At 48.5% G+C, this 27,280-nt stretch overlaps 2 protein-coding genes across 3 annotated transcripts; both read right to left on the reverse strand.

Moving 5' to 3' along the window:
* Positions 1-2,026: 2,026 nt before the first annotated feature.
* Positions 2,027-7,688, reverse strand: stard5 (StAR related lipid transfer domain containing 5). Its single transcript, XM_068314267.1, has 6 exons — positions 7,166-7,688; positions 6,085-6,134; positions 5,862-5,994; positions 5,409-5,526; positions 3,730-3,823; positions 2,027-3,312 (listed from the first exon to the last, which is right to left on the reverse strand). Exons 1-6 carry the CDS (start codon positions 7,253-7,255, stop codon positions 3,162-3,164), a joined length of 636 nt encoding a protein of 211 aa, XP_068170368.1. The 5' UTR covers positions 7,256-7,688; the 3' UTR covers positions 2,027-3,161.
* Positions 7,689-7,773: 85 nt separating this feature from the next.
* Positions 7,774-22,568, reverse strand: LOC137599258 (transmembrane channel-like protein 3). 2 transcript variants are annotated; one of them, XM_068320084.1, is made up of 22 exons: positions 22,403-22,568; positions 20,108-20,254; positions 19,210-19,285; positions 17,886-17,967; positions 17,693-17,799; positions 17,118-17,216; positions 16,750-16,892; positions 16,478-16,625; positions 16,350-16,393; positions 13,841-13,988; positions 13,232-13,341; positions 13,084-13,162; positions 12,585-12,815; positions 12,325-12,453; positions 12,049-12,116; positions 11,833-11,961; positions 10,501-10,611; positions 10,276-10,401; positions 10,091-10,169; positions 9,372-9,414; positions 8,943-9,273; positions 7,774-8,693 (listed from the first exon to the last, which is right to left on the reverse strand). In XM_068320084.1, exons 1-22 carry the CDS (start codon positions 22,513-22,515, stop codon positions 7,880-7,882), a joined length of 3,357 nt encoding a protein of 1,118 aa, XP_068176185.1. In that variant the 5' UTR covers positions 22,516-22,568; the 3' UTR covers positions 7,774-7,879. The 2 variants fall into 2 exon arrangements, with proteins under 2 accessions (XP_068176185.1, XP_068176192.1); XM_068320091.1 differs by lacking the exon at positions 10,276-10,401.
* Between the last annotated feature and the right edge of the window lie 4,712 nt (positions 22,569-27,280).

The following is a 27,280-nucleotide window of genomic DNA, read 5'->3' on the forward strand; positions in this document are numbered from 1 at the left end:
GACTATGTCTCCCGGCTGGCCTGGGAACGCCTTGGGATTCTCCCGGAGGAGCTGGATGAAGTGGCTAGGGAGAGGGAAGTCTGGGCTTCCCTGCTTAAGCTGCTGCCCCCGCGACCCGACCCCGGATAAGCGGAAGAGAATGGATGGATGGATGGATAATAAATGATTAATAAATTGGTGTTGGTACCTGATAAAGGAGGACATACAGACATGTGACCTCACCTGTACAAGCCAGAGTTCCACCTGAGACACTGACTAGAAAAAAATCACACTGGCAGCGCTGGAAGTCATGGACACCGAGGAGAAATAACCGACTCAAGCCTCTGGAAGTCAACCAGCAGCCTCAGCTGGACCAGTGGGGGGGTTGCATGCTGGTCAAAGGGTTACAGGGTCCATAACCCCCCCAGCAGGGCTTCAGGATGTGCGTGAGGAGACGAGATCCGATGTGTCGTTGGCTCCAGAGCTTCTCTCTGAAAACAGCATCACTTATGTGGGTTAGGGTTAGGTGATTAGGGTTAGGGTTGGATTAGGGTTAGGGTTAGAGCTTCACTCTGAAAACAGCATCACTGATGTGGGTTAGGGTTAGGGTTGGATTAGGGTTAGGGTTAGAGCTTCACTCTGAAAACAGCATCGCTGATGTGGGTTAGAGTTACATTAGGGTTAGGGTTGGATTAGGGTTAGGGTTAGAGCTTCACTCTGAAAACAGCATCGCTGATGTGGCTGCAGGAACTCAACCCTAACGTCTGCTAGTTAGGACAGGAAGTCACCTGACCACTCTTTTGTCAACACATTTCAAATCAATAGACGTAATCTGTAACACACACCTAAAGACCTGCAGCTTGACCGAGTCTTTTAATCATTGGTCAATGAACACTTACTCTTTTACACACAAGCACACACACATAATTGTGTTGCTGGTTGATCCGATCTAAAAACCACGATGCTGCCTCCGTACGTCCTCTGGACCACTGTCTACTTTTGTGTGTTCATTGTTGTCTTTGGAGATTTGGAAGGCTTCACGGGCCTGGTGTGCCACCGTCCCTCCAGCAGACCGAATGCGTGGAATGGAGGTCATCACCCCACCACCACCCCCCACTCAGCCTGAGGACTGTTTGCACATTTATTATCAGTTCCCCAGCATCACCTCTAGGTGTTGCCAAAGGATCAACAGCTGTAAAAACACATATCCAGGCGTGAAGTTGGCGTGAGACGCCTCACATTTCCACCATCATTTCACTTTTGAGTCATTTGAACTTTGACATGAAAAACAGCATCTGCACCAAGACCCCTGGTCACTGTCGTACCCCACGCCTCAGGCATCACCCCCTGGATGGACGAGCTAGGGTTAGGGGTTAGGGTTGGATTAGGTTTAGGTGATTAGGATTAGGGTTAGGGTTAGATAAGGGTTAGGTGATTAGGGTTAGATTAGCGTTAGATTAGGGTCAAAGTTAGGTTATGGTTAAAGTTAGGTTAGGGTTAAAGTTAGGGGATTAGGGTTGTAAGATTAGAGTCGGTCTCTGGTTCTCTGCATGTCTGTCACAATGGGACTGGTTTCGGCGGAACTCTGAAATCAGCTGTGAGATCTTTGTGTGACAGTTTGTCTGTGAGGAACAGATCAGAGGGTGGTTTACATGTGGCTGGGGGTAATTCACTGCACATGGGTGACGGAGGGGGGGTCACTTAGAGGAAAATGAAGCACTTCTCTGACCATTAATGATAATCCGATCGAGGAATGAAGTGCTGATTGGCGGAAGACCTGGCGATGGTAAACTGTACCAGTGTTTGGACTGTCCAGTTGGAACACTCTGCAGGTCTGTCCATGCTGGCATTAGAGGTCCAGGTCTGAGTCAGCATCCTGTCCCCTTACACTGGTTTGCTATCCGTTGATGCCTCCACATGGAGGCGCCAACGATCCAACAATTATTAACCATCTTCAAAGACCCCCATGTCAAAAACACCATCCAGATATTCATCACAGAAAATACATAATCAATAAAATCAACACGATCTTTAAAAACTGAGGTGATTCGTTTTTTATTCATTATTGGACTGTCACCATAAATAAGTACAATGTGTGAAGTTAAAGTGTTCAGGCGTCACTTCAGAAACACCCAGGAAGCGTTGTTAGAAGCCAGACTGGTCAATGCCCCAAACATCCCTTAAAGGAACACGGATGGGTCATGAACACTTGTCTCTCTGACAGATAATGATTCATCCAGTCAGCTGATTGCATCTGACGTGCTTCACAGGTGCTTCTATCAGCGACCCAGTACTGGTACCCGGTAACCCCGCACTGAGGTATGATCTCTAGTGGGACCAGGTAAAGGAAACGGGTCACTTGGTACCAGTCAGAGGTGGGGTCAATATCTTATACAGCAGTCAACTATAATACAGGACCACCACAAAGTCAGCCTTTATGTATCAGCAGGTTACATTAACATTACAGCAATAACATCACACTGGAATGTCATGAAGGTTACAGGGTTCAAAGGTCAAATAGATAGGACAGGTTCCTTTCTTAACTCTAATCCCAACCACTAACCCTAAACTGTAACCCTAACCTTAAACTCTAATCCTACCCTAAACTCTAACCTTAACCCTACCCTAACCCTAACCTCTAACGTACCCTAACCCTAACCCATAACCTCTAACCCTAATCCTACCCTAACCTGTAACCCTAACCGTACCCTAACCTCTAATCCTAAACACTAGCCCTACCCTAACTTCTAACCATAATCCTACCCTATCCTAACCTCTAACCCTAACCCTAACCCAAGAGAACCGAATGTTATGATCAAATGACAACATAACTGAAACAACCAAACATGAGGTACTGGCCGGTTCTCCAGGACAGTGTTCATCCTATCATAGGGTAAATAAGATCCATGCAACATGCATGCTGACTGTCCACATGAAAGTACGAATGATGAAGGAGAATCATCATATCTTAGCTAAAAATATTCTAAGGAATAGGTCACCTTAATGTAAACAAACTACGGTAGAATGCAGGTTCTGTTGTAGCGGGACTCCTCCAGTGGATTCCTCCTACATGAATCCACAGTGGGTAAGATCTCTGATCGTCTCAGTGTAAAACCAGCAGGTCACCTGGTCTGAGTGGGCGGGACTCAGGTGAAGGTGGTGTCGGGGGTCTTCTGTTTCTGTCAAAGGTTCTTGAAGGACTTGACGGCCTTGGCCAGATTGCTGTAGAACTCAGCCATGCTGGAGGGAAAGAACGAATCGACCACCGAGCGAGGAAGGAGCCCACTCAAGTCCGTCTGGAAGAACGTGAACACCTGGGTTTTATTGGAGTCCCTGGAAACAGAGTGGAAGAAACAGTGTGAAACATGGAGGAAGAGGAACTCAGGTGCTTGTTTCAGGGTTAAGGCTAGGGTTAAGGTTCAGTTTAGGGATTAGGGTTAGGGCTAGAGTTAAGGGTTAAGGCTAGGGTTAAAGGCTAGGGCTAGGGTTAAAGGCTTGGACTAGGGTTAAGGGTTAGGCTAGAATTAAGTGTTGGAGCTAGAGTTAAGGGTTAGGGCTAGAGTTAGGGGTTAGGCTAGAGTTAGAGGTTAGGTCTAAAGATGGGGTTAGGGTTTGGGGTGGTGGTTTGGAACTAGGGTTAGGGGTTAGGGTTCGGGCTAGGGGTTTTAGGTTAGGGATTAGAGATAGGGTTAGGGTTTGGGTTAGGGGTGGAGGTTTGGGATTAGGGTTAGGGTGTTCTGGGGTACTCACCCTGACACGGGGACACAGATACAACCACAGGGATGGTTAAATCCTCTGACGTAGCCCGGCTGGGGAGGACAGCTGGGGTGTATCACGTTGGTGGCTGTTAGGACACAAAGACACATGAACACATGCAGGCGGTCATGATGAAGTTAAACCACCGATTGGCTGTGGATCAGCACTGAAAACACATGAAGACGTCCCCTCACTGTCCCATTCCAGTTTGGGTGGATTAGTGTTAGGTCTAGGGTTAGGAGTTAGGGCAAGGGTTAGCGTTAGGGCCAGTGTTAGGGCTAGTGTTAGGATAGGGTAAAGGGATTAGGGTAAGGGGTTAGGCTTAAAGTTAGAGTCAGGATTAAGTTTAAGGTTAAAGTGAGAGTTAGGGTTAGGATTAGGGCCAGGGTAAAGGGTTAGAATTAAAGGTAGAGTCAGGATTAGGGTTAGGTTTAAAGTGAAGAGTTAGGATTAAGGTTAAGGCTAGAGTTACGGTTGGAGCTAGAGTTAGGGGTGGGGGTTAGTTTATGGTTGGGACATTAGTGTTAGGGGTAAAGTTAATTAGGGTTACGGTTAGGGCTGGGGGCAGAGTCAGGGTTAAAGTCGGGGTCTTAGAGTTAGAGTTAGAGTTTCGGGTTGGGGGTTAGAGTTAGGTTTGGATTTAGGGTTAGGGGAGTCAGGGGTAGGGTAGGAGTTAGGTTTAAGGTTGGGGGGTTAGAGTTAGGGGTTAGAGTTGGGATTGGAGTTAGGGTTAGGGTTTCGGGTTGGGAGGGTTAGGGTTGGGGATTAGAGTTATGGTTGGAGGGATTAGAGTTAGGGTTACGGTTGGTGGGGTTAGGCTTAGGGTTGGGGGTTAGGGTTGTCAGGGTTAGGGTTGGGGGAGTTAGAGTTAGGGTTTTGGGTTGGGGGTTATAGTTAGCATTATAGTTAGGGGTGGGGTTGGAGAGTTTAGAGTTGGGGTTACAGTTAGGTGGGTTAGAGTTGGGGGTCAGGGTTACGGGTTTCAAACGTGAGCTTCCTCTCTGAAGGCAGGATTTTTTTCTAGACTGCAGCAGAAACATGGTGACCCATGTTCTTAATTTCTGAGGTTTTCTTAAATTCTTAAAGTCTTAATTTCCCTTCGGGGATTATAACAGTGTATTAAATTAAAATTTAAAATTTAAAATTAAATTAAATTAAATGAATGGTGACACTGACGACAAAGAACTTTTTATAACACACTAATCTGGTCCCACCACACAGACATTGCATCTCTGTCTCCTCCATGACTTTCATTCATGGAGTGTCAACCACAGCAGCAGCATCGGTACAAATGATTAATCCCAAAAGATGCACTGCATGGTTGTCAGGATTTAAAATGTTTAAACTAATGGGATTATTCAAGGACTTGTCTCAGATCTGCTTTGGACACCCAGTCAAAGTCGTTCCAGCAGTGACTGTGTCTTGCAGACGTACTGGGCTGCAGTCAGAGATGCTGTTTGGTTTATCAATCACTAATCATGTCATAAATCTGTGGCATTAGATGCCTTCATAAGAAGGCATCTAATATAGGAATAAATAAACTTGAAACTTCAGTCTGTTTAGACCTACAGTCTCAGCAGAATATCTCATATCCTGGTCGCGGTCTAACCCCCATGTGGACGCTAATCTTAGACACAGAAGAAAACCGGAAATGGAGGAGAGTCACTACGCACCGTTGGAGGAGATGGTGCCATTTTCGTATTTCTGAACTAAAATCACATCCACAAAGTCTCGTGGAGCAATGATGCCCATCGCTGCTGAAGGCGTGACCGTCCTACAGACAGAGACATCCTGTGCAAACAGAGACAAGGGAAAGTGGTCACATGACATTAGAGCTGCACTGGGGTCCACGTTACTCATGGGTTTGAACTAATGGGTCCAATTCAGCAGGAGGGTGGGGTCAAGTGGTCAGAAGCAACGGCGAACATCAGTCTAGGTGTTGTTGGTGTCCACAGGTGGTTTGACCTCTGAGGTTTTAGATGTTGGACCTGGTTTGACCTTTTAGAGACAACCTGTTGAGATGCCCGGTGCAGCTCTAGAACAGAAATCACAAAAACCCATCCTGGAAGTGGATGGAGTGAAACCGGGTTGACTGACTACCCGTCTGCTGCTCACTGGTTACCCACCTCTGAGATCTGTTCCACAAGTTCAAATGTCTTCACATTGTTGTCCCACTGGACCCGGAGTCCATTGGGCACCGGTTTGAGACACTCCCACACCTTCAGTGGGCTGCCCCGAATAAAACCCTCCCCCTTGTACCTGGAGGGGACGATAGAAGAAGAACCCGGTAAGAGAGACAGTCAGAGAGAGAGACAGACAGACTGCAAAGAGGAAGAGAAGTTTTCTCACACATTCCCAGGAAACTCCGATGAGGAACGCCACGACACTATGACATCGTTCTGTCAGAGATGAAGAAGAAGAATTTTTATTTTTACAAAAACAGTTTAATCACATTCACTAAGTTTACTATTTTACAAAACAGAAAAGTTCTAAAGTGTAGAGAATACCAGATGTTTTTAACCAAGTCCAGATTCTTTTCACCCTGATCCTCTGTCTCACCCTGATCCCGTGTCTCACCCTGATCCCTGTCTCATGCTGATCCCCTGTCTCACGCTGATCCCCTGTCTCACGCTGATCCCCTGTCTCACGCTGATCCCCTGTCTCACACTGATCCCGTCAGAGTTTAGGAGTCAATGCTTAGGCCCTGTCCACACGATGACGGATTTTTTAAAAAACGCAACTTTTTAAAAATGCGTCGAAAACGATTCGCGTCAGAACGACATCGTTTTCAAAAAAATCTTTGTCCACACGTAAACGCACCAGTGCGCTTTCGAAGACGGCTATAAGCATGCCAAACCATGTGGTGGCAGTATTGAGTCAAATTTTATCCAATAGGAATCCTCCGTATTTTGCTGTCACAACACACGGCCCATTATTATGACGTCACAGAGGTTTTCGTCGCAGGCAAGACGTCAGCGTTTTTTAAAAGTTGCGGATACACCGTCCACACAACAACCCAGACCCATGGTTTTTTTTAAAAATCCACCTCGGCCAGCGTTTTCTAAAAATTGCGTTTTCGTTCCGGATATCGGCGTTGTCGTGTGGACGGAAGGCGTAAACGCAACAAAAAAGTTGCGTTTTAAAAAAATCCGTCATCGTGTGGACGGGGCCTTAGGGTCAGGGTTTAGGGGTCAAGGGTTAAGGGTCAGGAGAAGTGTTTGACAGCACATGCTGACTCAGAGGTCATGTGACATGGTACAGATTTCTTTGAAGGTGCACTGACCACTCCAGACCAAAGGGGGCGGGAACACCCCCACCGCAGACAGAAGCAGAGCACACGTGCCAGGCGATCATCATGTGGCCACACCCACTGAACTAGTCTCAGGACCACATGGTCACGTGGTGTCATGTGGGCGTGTCTGCGACTCACCGACTTCCTGCAGACTTTCCATCCAGACTCGTCCGTCTTGTAGCTCAGCAGGGTGTCGGCCACCGCCCGGGCCGCCCGCTCGTAGTCCATGGCGACGGACCGACCCACCGGGACCGGGTACGACCCACCGGGACCGAGTCGGCCTCACACACGTGCAGCGCCGGTGACACGTAGCGTTAACGGGCCCCCGCACGTGATCACTGAGAGGCCAACCTGCTCCAGCGGCGGCTGGACGGAACGACCGGTTCCGGTGTCCGGCTGCTGCCCCGACCCGCTACCGGAGCCGCTACCGCATCCCGCTCCGGTACCGGTACCGGTACGCACCGATCTCCGACCAACAGCCGGTGAACCGTTAAAATGTCTGGAGGACGTAAGAGTCGGCGGAGGTTTCACAACGTCCGGGGGAGACACTTCCGGTTGGGGTTTTCAGAATAAAAGTGTTTTCATGTCGATGACCCGGTATCAACCCGGTATGGACGCGTTCCGGTCCGGGACCGGCCAGTGTTACCGGGAACCGTTATTTTCTTAATATGAGCACCGACACTGATTTTATTGTTTTTTTTTACTTTGTTTTCTTTATTGTATACATTTATTGTATACATTTATTGTTAACTTTGTTTACGTTTATTGTTTCCTGACACGTCCATCTTTAAACTGCCCCCCCCACCCAAGCCCATTTGGCGGTGGGGAGGTCTGTGGACCACTGGGCGGGGCCTAGGGGGACGTCACATGCTGGAGGCGTCCAGGGGGCTGGGCTCCACGCTGACCTTTGAACTCCTGGGGGGCGTGGTGGATGACCTGGATGTACTGGTCGCTGCTGGAGGCGGGGGAGGCGGAGTCAGACTCCGTGGTGGGCCTATCATAGGGCTCGGGGTGGGTGGTCCTACCTGGGGGGCGGGTGCGACGCCTGGTTCGCACCACCAGGGGGTCTGCCACCGTCATGCTGGCCTGGACGCGGGAACACGACTCTAGCCCCTCCCACGGAACTCCATCCTCTTCCTCCTCCTCCTCCTCGTCTCCTAGAGCTCCGCCTCTTCCAAGAGGGGCGTGGCCGTCTTGTGACCTCTCCACACAGTCGCCAATGAAGAAGTGTGGCGGCTGGAGGAGGGGGCCGAGTGGGGGTGTCTCCTCCAAGGTGGGTCTCCTGCCTCTTCCCCCCTCCTCCTCCTCATCACTGAGCTGCCGTGGGGACCAATGGGAGTGGGGCTGCTGAGGGGGGCGTGGCCTGTGGCGTTTGAACTTCCGGGGATGGAGCTCTAGGATGTCTTCCTCCACGAGGTAGTGGCGAGGGATCCGCGTGGGTGGGCGGAGCTCCTGCTCATTGATGATCACATAGCGGGTGGGGGGCCCCCCCCGCCGGCCCCCGTAGCTCTGAGCAACTACCACCGGACGGAGGGGGCGGAGGCTCTTCCTGCAGGGGGGGTCCGACTGGATGCTGCCAGCGTAAAGGGCGGGGGGGCTGTAGGCCATTTGGTGGTAGGACTTGGACCTGCAGGACCCACTGGGCCCCCCCAGACAGGGAGGGGGCCTGTGGTGAGACGTGAAAACATGAAAATCAGCTTCATGACCAGACCCGCTAGCCCCGCCCACATCCTCTTCAACCTGTCTGATGGATGGACTGATCCATCACTGATTGATAGAACACAGAGTCGTAGGTTTATTTATTGATCACTGATCATATTTCTCCCTTTAGAGTCCTTCTTCATAAATCTGAACCAATAACCTACCAATAACCTACTAATAATCTACAAATAACCTACCAATACCTACTACCCACCTGTTGGGGATGTGGCCCCGCCTCGGTTTGTGTAGTTTATTCCCCGTTGGACCGGCCACAGATCCCACCTTGTGGCCCCTATGGGGGTCCACCCTGTGGCCCCTGTGGGGGTCCACCCTGTGGCCCCTGTGGGGGTCCACCCTGTGGCCCCGGTCGAGGTCCACCCTGGATGCTGACTGGCTGATGGTGTGTATGCTGTTGCCATGGTGATTGGGAGACTGGAAGCTTGTGACACTCCCATTGCGTGGAGGAGATGGAGTGTGGGTGGAGGTGTCCTGGGTGTCCAGCTGGTCTGGTTGGTCGTCCGCTGCCTCTGGAGCCTGCAGTCTCACTGGGGGGGTGGGGTCACCATGTGAGGGAGGGGTCACAGTGTGAGGGACGCTCCCCCAGCAGAAACAGGAACCACACACAGCTAGCTGACGCACGTACCTGCAGCCATCTGAAACACCTTCTTCTTGTCCTCGGTGCGCTCCTGGAGGCAGACATAACCACGTGTGACTTTATGACATGCATGATGACATCATCGTGACTGTCCTGTGATGACATCATCGTTCTACTGCAGGAAGGAAACCTGTGGTATCTAAGGAGACCTGCCAACTGGCCGTAGGCTTTACTACAGAAATGGTTATGTGGTCCAGAGATAATAGCCCCTCCTTCTTTACATTTAAGAAGGGTTGAGCCAAAACATTGGAAAAAACCTTTCCACTAATCAGAAGCATGAATTCGTCCTAAACTGAAGACAAACTGCAAATGGTGCAGTTACAGCGCTCTGTCTTGGTTTAACTGTGAGATTCTGTCTTATTAAAATCGAACAAACGGCAACACACCGTCTGTTGGTTTCACACGCTGCAGTGAGAGAGGAGTTAGTCTGACATCATCACCATGAGTCCCAAAATGATGCAAAAGCTGGAGAAAAACCAAGTGACCATGAGTTCTTTCTTGACTAAAAACAATCAAAAGTTAATGAAGAAAAAGGGACAGATATTACTGTAGACAGTCAGATAAAGGCCCAGAAGAAGCCAAACCAAAACCAGAAAAAATCTGAACAATTTTTGAAGCGCATCCCAGGGATGGTGGGATGCGGAGGTGAAATGAACTCTGGGACGGGACCGAACAACCGCCCACCCTGGTTCTGATGTGGACCTCACCGTCTGGAGCTGCATTCTCAGCTGGTTGTTGGTGAACTTCAGGGACCTGGCGATGGCCTGGAGGTAGTAGATCAGCATGCTGGAACACACAGGGGTCAGAGGTCACAGGTGAGTAGGTGCTCTGGTTAGCTGGACTAGCTAACCCCAATGTTAGTCTGGTTTAGTGTATGTGTGTGTGTGTCTACAATAGCAGCAGAAGTGCTGGCAGCACCACGATGGGGCTGGTGATATAACTCATGACGCTCCTGAACCACAGGGGGAAGTCGCTGGCCACCGTCTCAGAGATGATGTCATAGATCTTCTCCTGGCCGCTGGAAGAGTCAGTGACATCATCAGTGTGTGGTAATAAGTGTGTGTGTGTGTGTGTGTGTGTGTGTGTGTGTGTGCTGGTTGGGGGGTGGTGTGTTCACCTGAAGGGGCCACAGTGCTGTGAAGGTCTGTACCTCACGATGGCGAAGATGGTGGGCAGCATGCAGAGGAACAGCATGAAGAGCAGCATGGCCAAGTAGAAGTTGTTGGACCTGCAAGAAGACGCTGGTGAGTCCAGGACTGGGTCTGACTGAGTCTAGACTGGGTCTAGACCTGGTCTGGACCAGGTTTGGACCATCACCAATGTAGAACTTTCATCCCTGTAGAACCTCCTGCTGAGCGCTTTAGAAACACATGCTCATTTAAGGACATGTTGCCCCTCCAGCTGTACTCAGGTAGCAGAAACTAATCCTGAGCTGCAGAGCTAATGCTAATGATGATGCTACAGTGTGTGTGATTGGCTCCACCTGGTCTAGACAGCTGGTGGGTTCCAGTGTGTCAGCGCTCTGCAGACGTTATCACACACCATCACTCAGCAGCCTGTCCATTACATGGAATGGCTCACGTGTGTGTGTGTGTGTGTGTGTGTGTGTCTGTGTGGGTGCGTGTGGGTATGCGTGCGTGTTGCTTGTGGGTGTGTGTGTGTGGGTGGGTGGGTGTGTGTCCAACATATCTGGGAGCCACAGATAAGGACCAAACATGTGAGGCGTGTTGAATTAACTCGTCCTCCATGATTTCAGCTGAAGAACCGATCACACAGGAACCAATTATACACAGGAGTCGATCACACAGGAACCGATCACACAGGAGTCGATCACACAGGAACCGATCACACAGGAGTCGATCACACAGGAGTCGATCACACAGGAACTGATTTCATTTTGACAGTTCAGGGAATCATAGCAGAAAAAGCTCTGTCAGGAAGATTGAATTTGAGGTCTGCAGTAGGTCTGCAGTAGGTCTGCAGATCTACAGTACGTCTGCAGTAGGTCTGCAGGTTGTCTGCAGGTGGTCTAAAGTAGGTCTGCAGTAGGTAAGGTCCACAGTAGGTCTACAGTAGGTCTGCAGTAGATCTGCAGTTGGTCTGCAGGTGGTCTGCAGTAGGTCTGCATGTCTACAGTAGGTCTGCAGGTCTACAGTAGGTCTGCAGTTAGTCTGCAGGTGGTCTGCAGTAGGTCTGCAGGTCTGCAATTGGTCTGCAGGTCTGCAGGTGGTCTGCAGTAGGTCCACAGTAGGTCTGCAGGTGGTCTGCAGTAGGTCTGCAGTAGGTAAGGTCTACAGTAGGTCTACAGTAGGTCTGCAGTAGATCTGCAGTTGGTCTGCTGTAGGTCTGCAGGTGGTCTGCAGGTCTGCATTTGGTCTTGACAGTGAATCCATACAGAACCTACAACAACCTGACTACAGCCTGTGTACCTGAAGGGTGTGGAACACACCTGGAGGCTCTGAACACCTGCTGATGGGGGACGTTACAGGTGAGAACCGCCCAGCTCCTCAGGTACATCAGACCAATTAGCTTCAGCACGTTGAAAGCAGGAAGACAGGGCGAGAAGAAGGCTCCCATCCTGGGGGGGGGGCAGCTGGCGTTAAGGTCGTTTGTCTCCATGAACAACGTCCTCCACACTCTGACCTGAGACCGGAGCCGCACTCACCAGATCATTCCCTGGTTGTAGATCAGGTGCAGGACGTTCTCCGCTATCTTGAACTCTCCGTATTCAGGCTGGGGAAGGAGAACAGGTTTTGATCACACTGCTGTTCCTGGTCGTTCATGAAGGGTCAGCCATGAGGCTGTCACCTGACCATCTTCTTCAAACCTACAGATGTTCACTGGGATGCTAGGCACATCCTGAACTCCTACCTGGACTGGAACCACACCCTGCTCAGAGCTTTCAGCACCCTGAACCCAAACCTCACGGTGAGGAACTTACAAACTTGCTCTCTAGATCCCAGCAGCAGCAGTCGCTCAGGTAGCGCACCACCAAACCCCTGATGAAGTCGATGAGCAGGATGCTGGCCACGGTGAAGATCATGTCAATGATGGACAGCTTCAGCATCTCCTGCAGACACACCACAGGACACGCATGTCAATGTGCACATGTTAAGGACCTGACCTTCTGAACACGTTCCGTCGGGGAGTCCGTGGGTCTCAGACGTGGTCCTGAGTCTGGCTCGTGTGAACGTCACAAACCTGTCCTACGTAGGTCTCCCAGCACTGGTCCTGTTGGGACCGGGTGTTCCTCTCAAGCAGAGCCGTTCCGTTGCTCCTTGGGGTGCTCTGGCCGGTGGTAGTGATGTCCAACACCGCGGTAATGGTTGCTATGGTGCTGTTGCTATGTCCAGAGAGGCTGCCCTCCAGCGGCTGAGCGATTGTAGCCAGGAAGGAGCTGGAGTCCGACCAGTTCCCAGCAATCACAGGGACCTGGAAGACACACAATCCGTCACCAGCTGTGTGCCGTGCTGAAGAACCACAGGTCCAGTCCAGACTTCAGGAGCCGGTCTACTGACTACACCAAACAAGAACTTTATCAGGCAGAAACCTCAAGCAGACTCAAGATATTCTTCTGCTCCAGTACTGGGGATCTAATGTGTGTTTTTACAGGTTGTAAACCTCGTGGACCTTTGGAACTGAAAGGACTGATGATTGGAGTCCTGGAATGAGACGCGGACAAACGTCCGGCGGTACTCACGCTGGAGCTCATGCTGTTGACCTTGTCAAGGAGGGCAATAATCAGGCTGTAGAGGTTCCCCAGATACAGAACCAGCACTCTGCGGACACAGGACCCATGTTAGTGCTGGAGGTGTGATGAGAGCCATCGGGTGATGGAGTGGGGGTACCTGGCCAGCTGGAACCGCAGGGAGGTCCGAGGATGGTACATCTCCAGCTGGGCCACCAGCTCGAAGGCAGATGGAGCGATCATGGTGATGAGAGAAACCACCACACTCACCTGAGGACAAGAAAGCGTGAAGCACATGGAGAGACATGTAGAGTGGGTTCTACACCCATCTCTCCTCTAGAAGCACACAGATGGTTTGTCTAGATAGGAATCAACCCAAAGGAACACCAGCTGGTGACCTTAATCAGGATGAACTTTGACCTTGCTCATCTGACGTGTGAACCGCCACAACAAATGGATCATGACAAGAGCTACTCAGGAGCTGATCTGGGTTGACAGTGGAACCACGAGATGAGCAGCCACTCAGGTGGTGATGAGTTCAGGTCACCTCAGAACTCTAGTAGTGTTTGGTAATCAAGTTCTCCTGATGATGATGATGATGATGATGATGATGATGATGATGATGATGATGATGATGATGATGATGATGATGATGATGATGATGATGGTGATGATGATGGTGGTGGTGGTGATGGTGGTGGTGGTGGTGATGATGATGATGATGATGATGATGATGATGATGATGATGATGATGATGATGATGTACTACCTCGTTCTTCTCCCACAGCGTCAGCTCAGGTTTCTCCTGCTCCAGTTTCTGAGAACGGTCCACCACAAAGTAGATGATGTAGATGCTGCCAGCCAGAGACAGCAGCACCAGGATGTTGGCTAAGATACGCAGACTGATCAGAACAGCCCTGAACACACAAACAAACAAACAAACAAACATGTAAGGAACATCAACAGTCTGAGGCTGCAGGAAGTTGGCACACTTTAGTGTGTCTAATTATATTAAGAAGGTTTTCAATGGAAACTGTGATTCGGTTCTGGTGTCTTCAGAACTGAACCCTGATGTGTGTTACTGAAGCAAAACAGCAGAAATTTTTAAATGGAGAACAACTGGCTCACGTTTCACGCATGTAAAATAAATAGTTCAAAATAATTTACGCTACAAGAGTCAGACTCACTGCACACATCAGCAAAACCAAAACCAAACTCAAGTCCAAGGATCCAAACTCATCTCTGATGTAATGACAGAACATGCACCAAGAACATGCACTGAGAACATTCACCGAGAACATGCACTGAGAACATGTAATGAGAACAGGGCTTTGAACCAGAATTCTTTGCCAATCGGTTCATTCCAAACAGAAACGGAATTTTGCGTTCTATCCATAAACTGACATTCCTGAACTGGTTAGAACAAAAAAATAAAGTTCCTGAACTGGTTAATGACGTACCTTGTAAATATAAATACTGTATGTAGGTGCCGTATTTTGCGCACCATAAGACGCGCTTAAAAACCTTAAAATTTCTCAAAAATCAACACTGCGCCTTTTAACATGAAGCGTCTTATGTGTACACTGAGTTCCCAAATCTGTAAAAATGTTTTTGTGTGATTTCAGTCAGCGATCTGGCAGATCGACCATTGTCCACCAACATAGGATGTATTACGTCAGTACGTACTCCAGCAGCGATGGACCAATTAGAGAACATTACGCGAGGCTATGTCCGGCACACCTCCGGTAGGTACCGGTCGGTATGCAGTACAGGGTATGCCGGTACTGTACCACAGGTATGCTGCATCAGCACATTTGTTTGGCTAAAGACCCCCGACAATGGCATCAGGGAAGAGACACGCTTACAACGCAACATGTAATCTCCAGGCTATCAGTTCCGGTTGTTCCGGTTCATGTAAAGAGACTGGGGGTCTTTTTTCATGCTTCGCCATCTCTCTTGATCTGTGACTCCCTGCACGCCCACACCACCGCTTCTCTCAAACACCACGTCAAGCGGCTGAATTTGGACCTTGCCATCACCCTGGGAGGATTAACGAAAGAACTCCAACCGCTGGACATCGGTGTAAACAGAGCCTTTAAAGTTAAGCTGCGTGCGTCGTGGAGTGATGGATGAGAGACGTGAACACACGTTTACCAGGACTGGAGGCAGTGCCGAGTGAGTTACACCGCGAGTTACACCCCCACATTATGTGGTGGATTGCGGATGCCTCGACTAACGTGTCTGCTTCGACTTTTGTCCGATGTTTTGAAAAAGCCGGCATCATTACCGGACAGACACCCGGAAACCAGACGGTCAGCGATAGTGAAATTGCCAAGATATTCAATGCAGACCGAAGATGAGGACTTCAAAGGATTTAGCACAGATTTATCAAAAAATAAAGAAATTTAAATACGTAGTACAATACAGTTCGACCACAGTCAGCTTTTTGCTTCCATTAGCTAGCATGCACCGAAAAATAAGGTGCGCCGTGTGTCCAGTTAAAGTACAGAAATAAACTCCGTTATTTAGACCGCGCCTCTTTGTACAATGAGTCGAATGGTGCGCAAAATACGGTAACTTAAGGACTTTTAAATTGGCAACTAAAGCAATTAGTTTATATACTATAGACTATAATTATAGATATGTCCCTACCCTACAGTAAACAGTACCACAGCACTACATCTCTGCTTTATGACAGTTAAATCACTGTAGTTAAGGCTTATGCCTCCTACTTAGACACTACATGAAATAAGACAAGAATAACTTCCACCATGTCATTTATTGCTGAACAACAGATCTTCATTGTGCTTCTCCCATAGCTCAATCTTACTACGAAGCGCTGGCAGTACGGGAACACACTGCTCTGAAAATGACTGCAGCCAATGAGTTAATGTCTAAATCATACATTTTCAGATTGACATACTGCAGTGTTTACCTGTTATGATTAAATTGTGACTGGGAGACTTCCCTTTTCCTAACTGCTGCTGATAGCCGCTACTTCTCTCCTCTCTCATCCCGCGTCCAGTGAATGACAGGAAGTGAAACATGAGGTCAAATACTTTTTTCAAGAAAGAAAAAAAAACAGTATTAACCGGTTTACAATTATTTTCTGTTCCGATTCTGTTCCGGAACATTAAAAAATAGAAAGTTTTGGGTTTCGTTTTCGTTCCTGCCAAAATACCAAAAGTTTCCAGTTTTTGTTTTCGTTCCATGAACTGGTTCAAAGCCCTGAATGAGAACATGTAATGAGAACATGCAAAGACAAAAAAGACTCCTACAAACTAGTGTCCTTCTTCTTCTCCTGCTCCTCAACAATGGCTTCCTGTGCAGAGCAAGACGATATTACATGTACAGTATGTTCTGCATATATCATGGAGTGACGGTGGCGTGCAGTTCGTTGTCTGACCCTGATGTTGTTGACAATGGCGGCTCCTTTGCTCTCTGCTGCCTCCGGGTTCCCGATCAGATAATCCCAGGCACAGAAGATCCTCCAGCAGAAGGTGAAGTTCTCATCGGAGGCGCTGGCAAGGCTCAGGCGAGAGTTCCTAGCCATTCTGAGGGGACATGGTGAGACAGTCATGCCCACAGGCCCACCAATCATCTTTACACCTGTGAGCCCTGACGACGCGTCTTCAGATACTCAAACATCAAACGAGAGGAAGATGGAGGAAGGATTACTTTCTCAGAAGAATGATGAAGCTGTAGGCGAAGACAGCCATCCCAACCAGGAAGTAGGCCAGTGGCAGCCGGTACCCAGCGCTACCAATTTTCCTCACCCGGCCGTAATAACCGTAGAATAAGACAGAGTACTGCAGGTAGCCCTGTGGAGAGCAGACACACGTTCCACCCAAGGATTAGCACCTCGGCACCATGTCCAGTAAACTGTAACAGAAGACGGGGACTAGAACCAGGAGAACCGTCCACCCAACAGCCTGGTACTGAAACTAGCTGTGGACTACATGAGGTGGTGAAGAACGTGGGACAGGTGCTGTTTGGGATCTGCTGGTGATGGGCCACTGACAGAACAGTCCAACAAAGAGCCTTACCCCAAGAGACCAGATGGTGTCCAGGTCCTGAGCTGAAGCCAGATGCTCTTTGGGGATCGTTTTACTCCTCGTGGTTCCAAACGGAGCTCCAGCCAGTAGCTGTTGAACACAAACACAGACCAGTTCAGTGCATGATGATGAGACCAGACCAGGGTCACAGAACAGACTGGGGTCACGGAACAGACCAGAGTCACGGAAAAGACCAGACCAGGGTCACGTCGTCTTCACATCCAGTCTGGTCTGAAACGGCTGAAACCACTGACCTCTGGTAGGATGATTGGACTGATCTCTGGTAGGATGGTGGGACTAACCTCTGGTAGGATGGTAGGACTGAACTTTGGTAGGAATGTAGGACTGACCTCTGGTAGGATGGTGGGACTGACCTCTGATAAGATGGTAGGACTGACCTCTGATAAGATGGTAGGACTGACCTCTGTTAGGATGGTAGGACTGACCTTTGGTAGGATGGTAGGACTGACCTCTGTTAGGATGGTAGGACTGACCTTTGGTAGGATGGTTGGACTGACCTCTGGTAGGATGGTTGGACTGACCTCTGGTAGGATGGTTGGACTGACCTCTGGTAGGATGATGAAAGCTCCGGTCATGATGGTGAGGACGATGTTGATACCAAACAACCAGCGGAGGAAGATGAAGTAGGAAGCCACCCCTGACCCAAAGTGACCTGAACACAGACAGGAAACACTGACTGTTGTTTCCACACAACAATCATTACTTTCCTTCATTCCGAGGAGAAAAAACATGACTCACTTTCAATTTTCTTGATTCTTACTTCCCACGGGATGAAAAGAACCACAATGTTGTAGAGAAGACGGGAAACTTTCTTCAGCAGCTGCAGGACGACAACAGGAAGTTGGATGACAACAGGAAGTAGGATCACAACAGGAAGTAGAATGACAACAGGAAGCAGGATGACAGTCATTCAGCAGGTCAACATCTGACCAACAACCAGAAACTGATTCACACCTTGACTACAAGAACATCTGTCTGCATTGGCCACACAATCAGAACGGACACACACCACACTATCTATCTATCTATCTATCTATCTATCTATCTATCTATCTATCTATCTATCTATCTATCTATCTATCTATCTATCTATCTATCTATCTATCTATCTATCTATCTATCTATCTATCTATCTATCTATCTATCTATCTATCCATCCATCCATCCATCCATCCATCCATCCATCCATCCATCCATCCATCCATCCATCCATCCATCCATCCATCCATCCATCCATCTATCTATACATCCATTCTCCCATCAATCCATCCATCCATCCATCCATCCATCTATCTCTGACAACAGGTAGTAGGGATGACATGAACGCAGAGCATCATGTGACCGTGTGTGAGGTCAACAACACGTGAACATGAGTGTCATTGGACACACCTGGAGCGTCGTTAATCTCATGTTATCATATCATGTTGGATCAGATTATCATATCATTCATATCATTAATATCATATGATAGCATAGCAGTTGTACATTATAATGATGTGTTGTTTGATCAATAGGCACATTAAAGCAAGCTGAGCTATTGATGACGTATAGATCGTCTGGTCGAATGACCTCCAGACTCGTTTTAAATTGACTCTAAATTAAAACAGGGCTTTTATTCTGACGGGTCTGAGCAGCTTGAACGTCTTCATTCTCCACAGCTACGCATACGGAGGTGTTCTGGTTAACAGTGTGTGTTCGGTCTGGGGGGCGGGGCCTGGGGGGCGGGGTCATGCTGCTGACCTGCTCCGCTGTGGCAGCTAGTCCACCTTCAGAAGGAACAAACACCTACAGGAAACACTGGGGTCACTTCCTGGTTCTGGTGGGTTCTTTAGTTTCTACACATTTAGAGCACTGAACGCATCACACATGTGAGCGCTGAATGGGGGTGTGTAGGCTGGCGTGTAGGCTGGCGCGTAGGCTGGTGTGTGTAGGCTGGCATGTAGGCTGGTGTGTGTAGGCTGGCGTGTAGGCTGGTGTGTGTAGGCTGGCCTGTAGGCTGGTGTGTTTAGGCTGGCATGTGTAGAGTGGCGTGTAGGCTGGCGTGTAGGTCGCGTGTTCCTACATCAGCTCCAGCAGTCTGGTAGCCTCTGGTCCGGGTGAGCCGGCCCTCATACCTCAGAACAATCTCTCTGGCCTGCCTGGAACAGAACACAGTCAGAACACACGGCTAGAACCACAACACGACGCTATGGTAACGGTGATAGCATATGTCCCTTTTACCATAGCAACCTGAAACACTTGCACCACAGTACTGTCAAAGAAAGATTATCTGATTAGCATGTAGCGGTTATCTCATTAGCATGTAGCGGTTATCTCATTAGCATTTAGAGGTGCTGTTCTACTGCCATCTGGGCTACGAGTCGATCACATGACACCCGGGGGAGGAGCAGCTTCTCTGAAGCTCTGGGGGCTGAGGCGATAAGATGGAATGAGGACGCGTGAAATACGAGGGGTTATTACAAGGGGGTAATTACACCCGTCCAGAACTGAGATTAAGGGGGGGTAAAAATGCAGGCTTGCATCCCGCCCCAGATGAGGGTAATAAAATGTCTGCAGTAACAAACGACCACATAAAAGCTCTCATCCTCCGCTCTGCTGGAGCAGCTGGGGCTCTTGGGGGGGCTCGGCCCACCGCAAAGGGTCAAAGGTCACCACAGACACAGAGACACAGACACACAGACAGACTGACAGACTGACAGACAGACTGACAGACAGAACAGACAGACAGACAGACAGACAGACAGACAGACAGGCAGACAGACAGACAGACAGACAGACAGACAGACAGACAGACAGACAGACAGACAGGCAGGCAGGCAGGCAGACAGGCAGGCAGACAGACAGACAGACAGACAGACAGACAGACAGACAGACAGACAGACAGACAGACAGACAGACAGACAGACAGACAGACAGACAGACAGACAGACAGACAGACAGACAGACAGGCTGGGGGCTACTTGAGGACTTTGAGCTTGCGTCTCATTGGCCAGGGTTGGGTGCGGATGTTGGCGATGATCTCCTTCTGGTGCTGGATGTTCTGGAACATCTCCTCGGGGTCGTTGCTGTCCACACGCTCCTCCTCCTTCCCGTCATCATCGGAGGAGCTGCAGGAGGAGACACAACACCTGAGCTGCACCTCCTGCATCCAACCGGAGCAGTAGGACCGGATGGTGGACATCCTCACGCTCCTCCACAAACATCTGACCTCCTCTGGGCGTCATAACCAGAACCAACAGGACTGAGCTCCTCTGAGACGCGTGTAATACCTGCTGCTTCAGTCCCAACACGGATCTGAACACGAACACCTAGATCTGAACATGGACACCTCCTCCTGTGTGAAAAAACCAAGAACAACAACAGGAATGTGTTGTTCGTGTTCACACAGGGTGTCAGAGCGGCCTGCAGGCGGCGCTGTTCCCTCGCTCCACGCTTTGTCTCCAGAGGTCATCACGTTTGTGTCACCAATCACACCTTCACCTTGAGAACAACGGGTTACAATGAAGCTAACCACCCATAGCGCCGTAGCCTTGTAGCGTTGTAGCGCTGTAGCGTTGTAGCATTATAGCGCCGTAGCTTCGTAGCATCATAGCACCGTAGCCTTGTAGAATCATAGCAGACACACATGTCCTCCATGATACTGGTGACAAAAACTAATGCAGGACGCCAGGCTGACATGACTTTTTGACAGCCAATCAGGTGGCTCGGTGGTCCGAGCAGCTAGTGATTGGTTGTCTGGTGATATCTGTGTTCACAGCAGCAGGATGTAGTGTCACGTCGCACTCTAGAAACACCATCGTTAATTTAACGAGTGGATTTAATGTCATGTAGGCGGTCTGAACCAGTTTGAACCGGACCAGGCTGTGGTGTAGCCCCACTGGTGGGTTAATGGGGAACCAGTACAACACTGGTTCTGTGTGAGACGGATCCTCTCCTGATGGAAACTCCGTCTGACGGAGACGAGGACACGAACGATGCACCAAGTTTAGAACAAAAGACGAGAACATCTGAAGACAGAAGCATCAGAACCAGGTTCAGGTCCACACTGGACCCACCACAGGTTCAGGTCCACACAGGACCCACCACTGGTTCAGGTCCACACAGGACCCCCAACTGTCAGGCCCAGGAACATCACATGATAACACATATAAATAAAATATAAATATCAAATATAAATAAAATAGGATCAAATATATTGTAACATCAAATAAAAATGAAATAATATCAAATATAAATAATATCAAATATAACATCAAATATAAATAAAATAACATCAAATGAAATAATACGATATAAAATATAAATAATATCAAATATAATATCAAATATAAATCTTTCATTCATCTTAATGACTGACCCTCAACAGAACATTTAAACTCCACACAGAGCGGGACTCAAACCTTCAACCACCTTGTTGTGCGGCAACAGTGCTACACACTGCACCACCGCGCCGCCCTGATATCAATAATATAATATCAAAAATATCAACTATTGATCCAGTCCTGAACACGGTCTGGGGAGCCGTGTGTTACATGTGAGCTGACTGAGGCTCTACGGGGGCTGGGGCCAGATCCTGGTCTGGATCTGAGTCTGGGTCCGAGTCTGGGTCTGGATCCAAGTCTGGGTCGGAGTATGATGAGGACTCCATGATTGTGATGAAGACTCTCTGGGTGTGATGAAGACTCCCTGAGTGTGATGAAGACTCCCTGGGTGTGATGAAGACTCCCCCAGTGTGATGAAGACTCCCTGAGTGTGATGAAGACTCCCTGGGTGTGATGAAGACTCCCTGGGTGTGATGAAGACTCCCTGGGTGTGATGAAGACTCCCTGGGTGTGATGAAGACTCCCTGAGTGTGATGAAGACTCCCTGGGTGTGATGAAGACTCCCTGGGTGTGATGAAGACTCCCTGGGTGTGATGAAGACTCCCTGAGTGTGATGAAGACTCCCTGGGTGTGATGAAGACTCCCAGGTGTGATGAAGACTCCTCCAGTGTGATGAAAACTCAGAGTGTGATGAAGACTCCCTGGGTGTGACGAAGACTCCCTGGGTGTGATGAAGACTCCCTGAGTGTGATGAAGACTCCCTGGGTGTGATGAAGACTCCCTGAGTGTGATGAAGACTCCCTGGGTGTGATGAAGACTCCCTGAGTGTGACGAAGACTCCCTGAGTGTGACGAAGACTCCCTGAGTGTGACGAAGACTCCCTGAGTGTGATGAAGACTCCCTGAGTGTGACGAAGACCCCGAGTCCACTCACCCCTGCTGGTGGTCCTGATAGGCGGAGTAAACCCGTCTGGACGTCTTCCTCCGGGGTCTCTTTGCTGGGGGTCGTGACCCCACGCCCACCAGAGGCTCTCGTGTCGACTTCATAGCAGCGACTGGAGCGACGAGCCCCGAGCGGAGCGCCAGTAGCAGGACCCCCCCACCACCCTCTGCCTTAAAGTGACAGTACGACCCCCCCACCGCCCCCTGCCTTAAAGAGAGAGACAGCAGGACCCCCCCACCGCCCCCTGCCTTAAAGAGACAGTACGACACCCCCCCCCCGGTGTCTTAAAGAGACAGTACAAACCTTCACCGCCCCCTGCCTTAAAGAGACAGCACGACCCCCCCACTGCCCCCTGCCTTAAAGAGACAGCACGACCCCCCCAGGTGTCTTAAAGGGAGAGTACCTGTGCCTCATGAACACGGTGTGACCTTGATCATGGGGTGGACGGTCTCAGTTTGTGTTTGTCTAAAGAACAGTTCCAGCTAAAAACGGATAATTGATCAGTGTTCCCGTCAGCCTGTGGTCATGTGACCCCGCTGCTCGGTGATCAATCCCCCGGGGAGGCAGAGGATCGTTTCAAACTGCATTTCCCAGTGAGACGATGAGTTGAAAGCTGTGTGATCACGTCTGCCTCTCAGAAAAACCAAGTGAGCCGCCGGATTGGGGGGGGGGGGCAGGAAGGACACGTTCATACCTGACACGTTCACACGTGTAGGTGCAGGCATGATCACTATCAATGCCACTGATAGTTCTACCGTTGCATTGGCTATTTAAAACCAAACCTGTCTGGTCATATGACAGGAGGGTCATAGGTCAGACCAGCTTCATCTCAGGTCCATGCAGAAGAAACACAGGACAGGTGAGGCTTCAGGACGCTGAAGCGGTGACATCACTCATGTCTGAGGTCAACGTGCTTCAGTGAGCTCAATCTGATGTAAGGCCTGCTGGGAAATAATGAGGAGTTACTGCTGTGACGACCTGAGCACGTGAGAACACACATGAGTAACAAAAACACACACGAGTAATGAAAACACACACGAGTAATGAAAACACACACGAGTAATGAAAACACACACGAGTAATGAAAACATACACGAGTAATAAAAACACACACGAGTAACAAAAACACACACGAGTAATGAAAACACACACGAGTAATGAAAACACACACGAGTAATGAAAACATACACGAGTAATAAAAACACACACGAGTAACAAAAACACACACGAGTAATGAAAACACACACGAGTAATGAAAACACACACGAGTAATGAAAACACACACGAGTAATGAAAACACACACGAGTAATAAAAACACACATGAGTAACAAAAACACACACGAGTAATGAAAACACACAGGAGTAATGAAAACACACACAAGTAATAAAACACACACCAGTAATGAAAACACACAATAAAAACACACACCAGCAATGAAAACACACTCCAGTAATAAAAACAATCGATGAATGGAACTGTTAGCTGTATCTGCTTTTCACTTCTTGGGCCTTTAATCATTAAAGCAGAACAGTCTGGTCCTCTGTGAGACTTGACGTGTGATTTGGCTCCACATCTCCCTCTAGTGGACATGGGTTAAGGTCAGGGTTAGGGTTAGTGTTAGGATTAGGGGTTAGGGGTTAGGGTTGGGGTTAGGGTTAGGGTTAGGGGTTAGGGTTGGGGTTGGGGTTAGGGTTAGGGTTAGGGTTAGGGTTAGGGTAAGGGTTGGGGTTAGGGTTAGGGTTAGGGTTGGGGTTAGGGTTAGGGTTAGGGTTGGGGTTAGGGTTGGGGTTAGGGTTGGGGTTAGGGTTGGCGTTGGGTTTGGGGTTAGGGTTAAGGTTAGGGTTGAGGTTAGGGTTGAGGTTAGGGTGAGGGTTGGGGTTAGGGTTAGAGTTGGGGTTAGGGTTAGGGTTGGGGTTAGGGTTGGGGTTAGGGTTAGGGTTGGGGTTGGGGTTAGGGTTGGCGTTGGGGTTGGGGTTAGGGTTAAGGTTAGGGTTGAGGTTAGGGTTGGGGTTAGGGTTAGTGTTGGGGTTAGGGTTAGGTTTAGGGTTGGGGTTAGGGTTGGGGTTAGGGTTAGGGTTTGGGTTTGGGTTAGGGTTAGGGTTGGGGTTAGGGTTGGGGTTGGGGTTAGGGTTGGCGTTTGGGTTGGGGTTAGGGTTAAGGTTAGGGTTGAGGTTAGGGTTGGGGTTAGGGTTAGTGTTGGGGTTAGGGTTAGGTTTAGGGTTGGGGTTAGGGTTGGGGTTAGGGTTAGGGTTTGGGTTAGGGTTAGAGTTAGGGTTGGGGTTAGGGTTGGGGTTAGGGTTAGGGTTGGGGTTAGGGTTAGGGTTGGGGTTAGGGTTAGGTTTTGGGGTTAGGGTTGGGGTTAGGGTTAGGGTTAGGGTTATGGTTATGGTTAGGGTTAGGGTTAGGGGGTTAGGGTTAGGGTTATGGTTAGGGTCGGGTTAGGGTTAGGGTTATGGTTAGGGTTAGGGTTAGGGGGTTAGGGTTAGGGTTATGGTTAGGGGTTAGGGTTAGGGTTAGGGTTAGGGTTGGGGTTGGGGTTAGGGTTAGGGTTAGGGTTCGGGTTAGGGTTAGGGTTGGGGTTAGGGTTAGGGTTAGGGTTAGGTTTGGGGTTAGGGTTAGGGTTTGGGTTAGGGTTAGGGTTAAGGGTTAGGGTTAGGGTTAGGGGTTAGGTTAGGTTAAAAATTTAAAAAACACTCCCATAAGAAGAAAGCGGAGCAAGAAAAAGCTGAAAAAAATTTTTTTTTTGTTTTGGATTAGAATAATAGTTAATACGGTCCACAATATAAACACTCTACAGATGTTTGGGGAGGATGGGGAATGTAGAGAGTGGGACCCGAACCCTGTTCCCCTGGCTGCGAAGCCCGTGTTTAAAGCATTTAGCTATTACTTCTTGGTGGTGATTGCGGGGAGATGCAGTTATAATGGAAACCTCGGATTAAAGGAATGTCTAAAAGACATGTGGTCCAGCTTGGGTTTGAACCCTTGAGCTCAGGCTGAAAGCCACCGATATTACCTCTGCACCATCCTGGGGGTACACTGGCACTGGGAAAATCTCTAAACCCATTCAGAGGGACTGGGGTGAAGGGAAAGACAAGGAAAAGTTTTGGAATTGGGGAAGGGGGGGGGGGTTGGGGGTTTAGGGTTAGAGAAATCAGGGGTTAGGGTTTAGGGAAAGAGGGGGGATGGGTGTTTGAGGCTAGGGAAAGAAACAGCTGGAAAGAAAAAAAGGTATTCATATGTTTGTTTACATACAAATAAACATTTAAATAAATAAATAAATAAATAACTAAAATAACAATAATGAACAACAAATTAGTGCTATGATAAATTTAGGGTCCCTTCTGGGTAAAGAACAATTAAAATATGATCTGAGCAATAATGATAAGTGCTTTAGTAAAGAGTCATGTAGTTAAAATATATACAATAAGTAAGTAAGAAGAAGCATGCAGGTAAAAACCAAAGTAATAATTTTAAAGAGAGAAGTTTCTTTTCATAAAATAAGAGATTCACTCGGTGAGGGTCAGATTCATATTTAACTTCTTGATTGTTCTGGACCAGAGGGGCGATTGATTTTTGAAATTGACTGTATTCATACAATAAATAAATAAATAAATAGTTAATAAATAAATAAATAAAAATTAACTATACTCATAATTTATAATTCATTTATTGTTTATTATTATCACACTTATTTACAGAGGCAATGAATATGAAGTAAGGAAAAATAGTCCATATTTTCTATAAATATAATAAATAAGGCATAAATAGAAAGGTCTTGAAAAATGCCTTAATAAATGTCTTAAATTCATTTATTTTTGGGGGGGAATGAGGGGAAGGTGCCTTAAACAGAAATATAAATAGAATAAAATAGACAAATATTGTTAGTTAAATAATTTCAGAAATAAAAGGGGAAACATTATAAAAACAAGAAAAGGTTATCCCCAAAACACTTATTAGTACCTCAATACATGATAAAATTGCAAGCAAAACATCAAATGTAAGAGATTTTATTCTTTATATTTCTGCAGGCTCAAATTGCAATCAACAAAGTAGATGCAACACAACTAAATAAGGTGAAAATGGACTATACATGGAAGTCAAAAGGGTTAGGGTTAGGGTTAGGGTTAGGGTTAGGGTTAGGGGTTAGGGTTAGGGGTTAGGGTTCAGGTTAGGGTTAGGGTTAGGGGGTTAGGGTTAGGGTTAGGGTTAGGGTTAGGGTTAGGTGTTAGGGGTTAGGGTTAGGGTTAGGGTTAGAGTTAGGGTTTAGGGTTAGGGTTAGGGTTAGGGTTAGGGTTAGAGTTAGGGTTTAGGGTTAGGGTTAGGGTTAGGGTTAGGGTAGGGTTAGGGTTAGGGTTAGGGTTAGGGTTAGGGTTATGGTTAGGGTTAGGGTTAGGGGGTTAGGGTTAGGGTTAGGGTTAGGGTTAGGGGGTTAGGGGGTTAGGGTTAGGGTTAGGGTTAGGGGGTTAGGGTTAGGGTTAGGGGTTAGGGGTTAGGTTTAGGGTTATGGTTAGGGTTAGGGTTAGGGTTAGGGTTTAGGGTTAGGGTTTACAAGTTTAACTGTTACAAGTTTAACTGGTTGCACCAGTACTGGAAAATGGTGTGAGCGGTTTGGGGGGTCCAGTGAACGGGGTCCGAGTCCACAACCTGAAAAAGTGAGGGGTTGAGTGCCGGTAGAAACGTACATTTATTGCTAATTGTTTGGTGGAGTTGTTTGAGGAGATTTTGTCTGCGGGGGGGTAATTGGGGGGAGAAATTGACCACGGGAACATAAATGGTGGCGGAGGGGAAGGTGGGTTCGGCTGTCCTCAACAACTGCTGCAGTTGTTTCCAGGTGGTGGTTGGCATCTGCTCCTGGAGGCAGTTGTTG

Source organism: Antennarius striatus, chromosome 1, assembly GCF_040054535.1.
Source record: "Antennarius striatus isolate MH-2024 chromosome 1, ASM4005453v1, whole genome shotgun sequence".
Taxonomy (NCBI): Eukaryota; Metazoa; Chordata; class Actinopteri; order Lophiiformes; family Antennariidae; genus Antennarius; species Antennarius striatus.

Coding starts and splice junctions, on each gene's coding strand:
- stard5 (XM_068314267.1), bottom strand. CDS start 7,255: ATGGACTACGAGCGGGCGGCCCGGGCGGTGGCCGACACCCTGCTGAGC. Junction 5,527..5,861: donor TTGTGGAACAGATCTCAGAG/GTGGGTAACCAG, acceptor CTGTTTGCACAG/GATGTCTCTGTCTGTAGGAC. Junction 3,313..3,729: donor ATCTGTGTCCCCGTGTCAGG/GTGAGTACCCCA, acceptor CTCTGTTTCCAG/GGACTCCAATAAAACCCAGG.
- LOC137599258 (XM_068320084.1), bottom strand. CDS start 22,515: ATGAAGTCGACACGAGAGCCTCTGGTGGGCGTGGGGTCACGACCCCCA. Junction 11,962..12,048: donor TACAACCAGGGAATGATCTG/GTGAGTGCGGCT, acceptor CCCCCCCCCCAG/GATGGGAGCCTTCTTCTCGC. Junction 10,402..10,500: donor CAGCACTGTGGCCCCTTCAG/GTGAACACACCA, acceptor TGACTCTTCCAG/CGGCCAGGAGAAGATCTATG.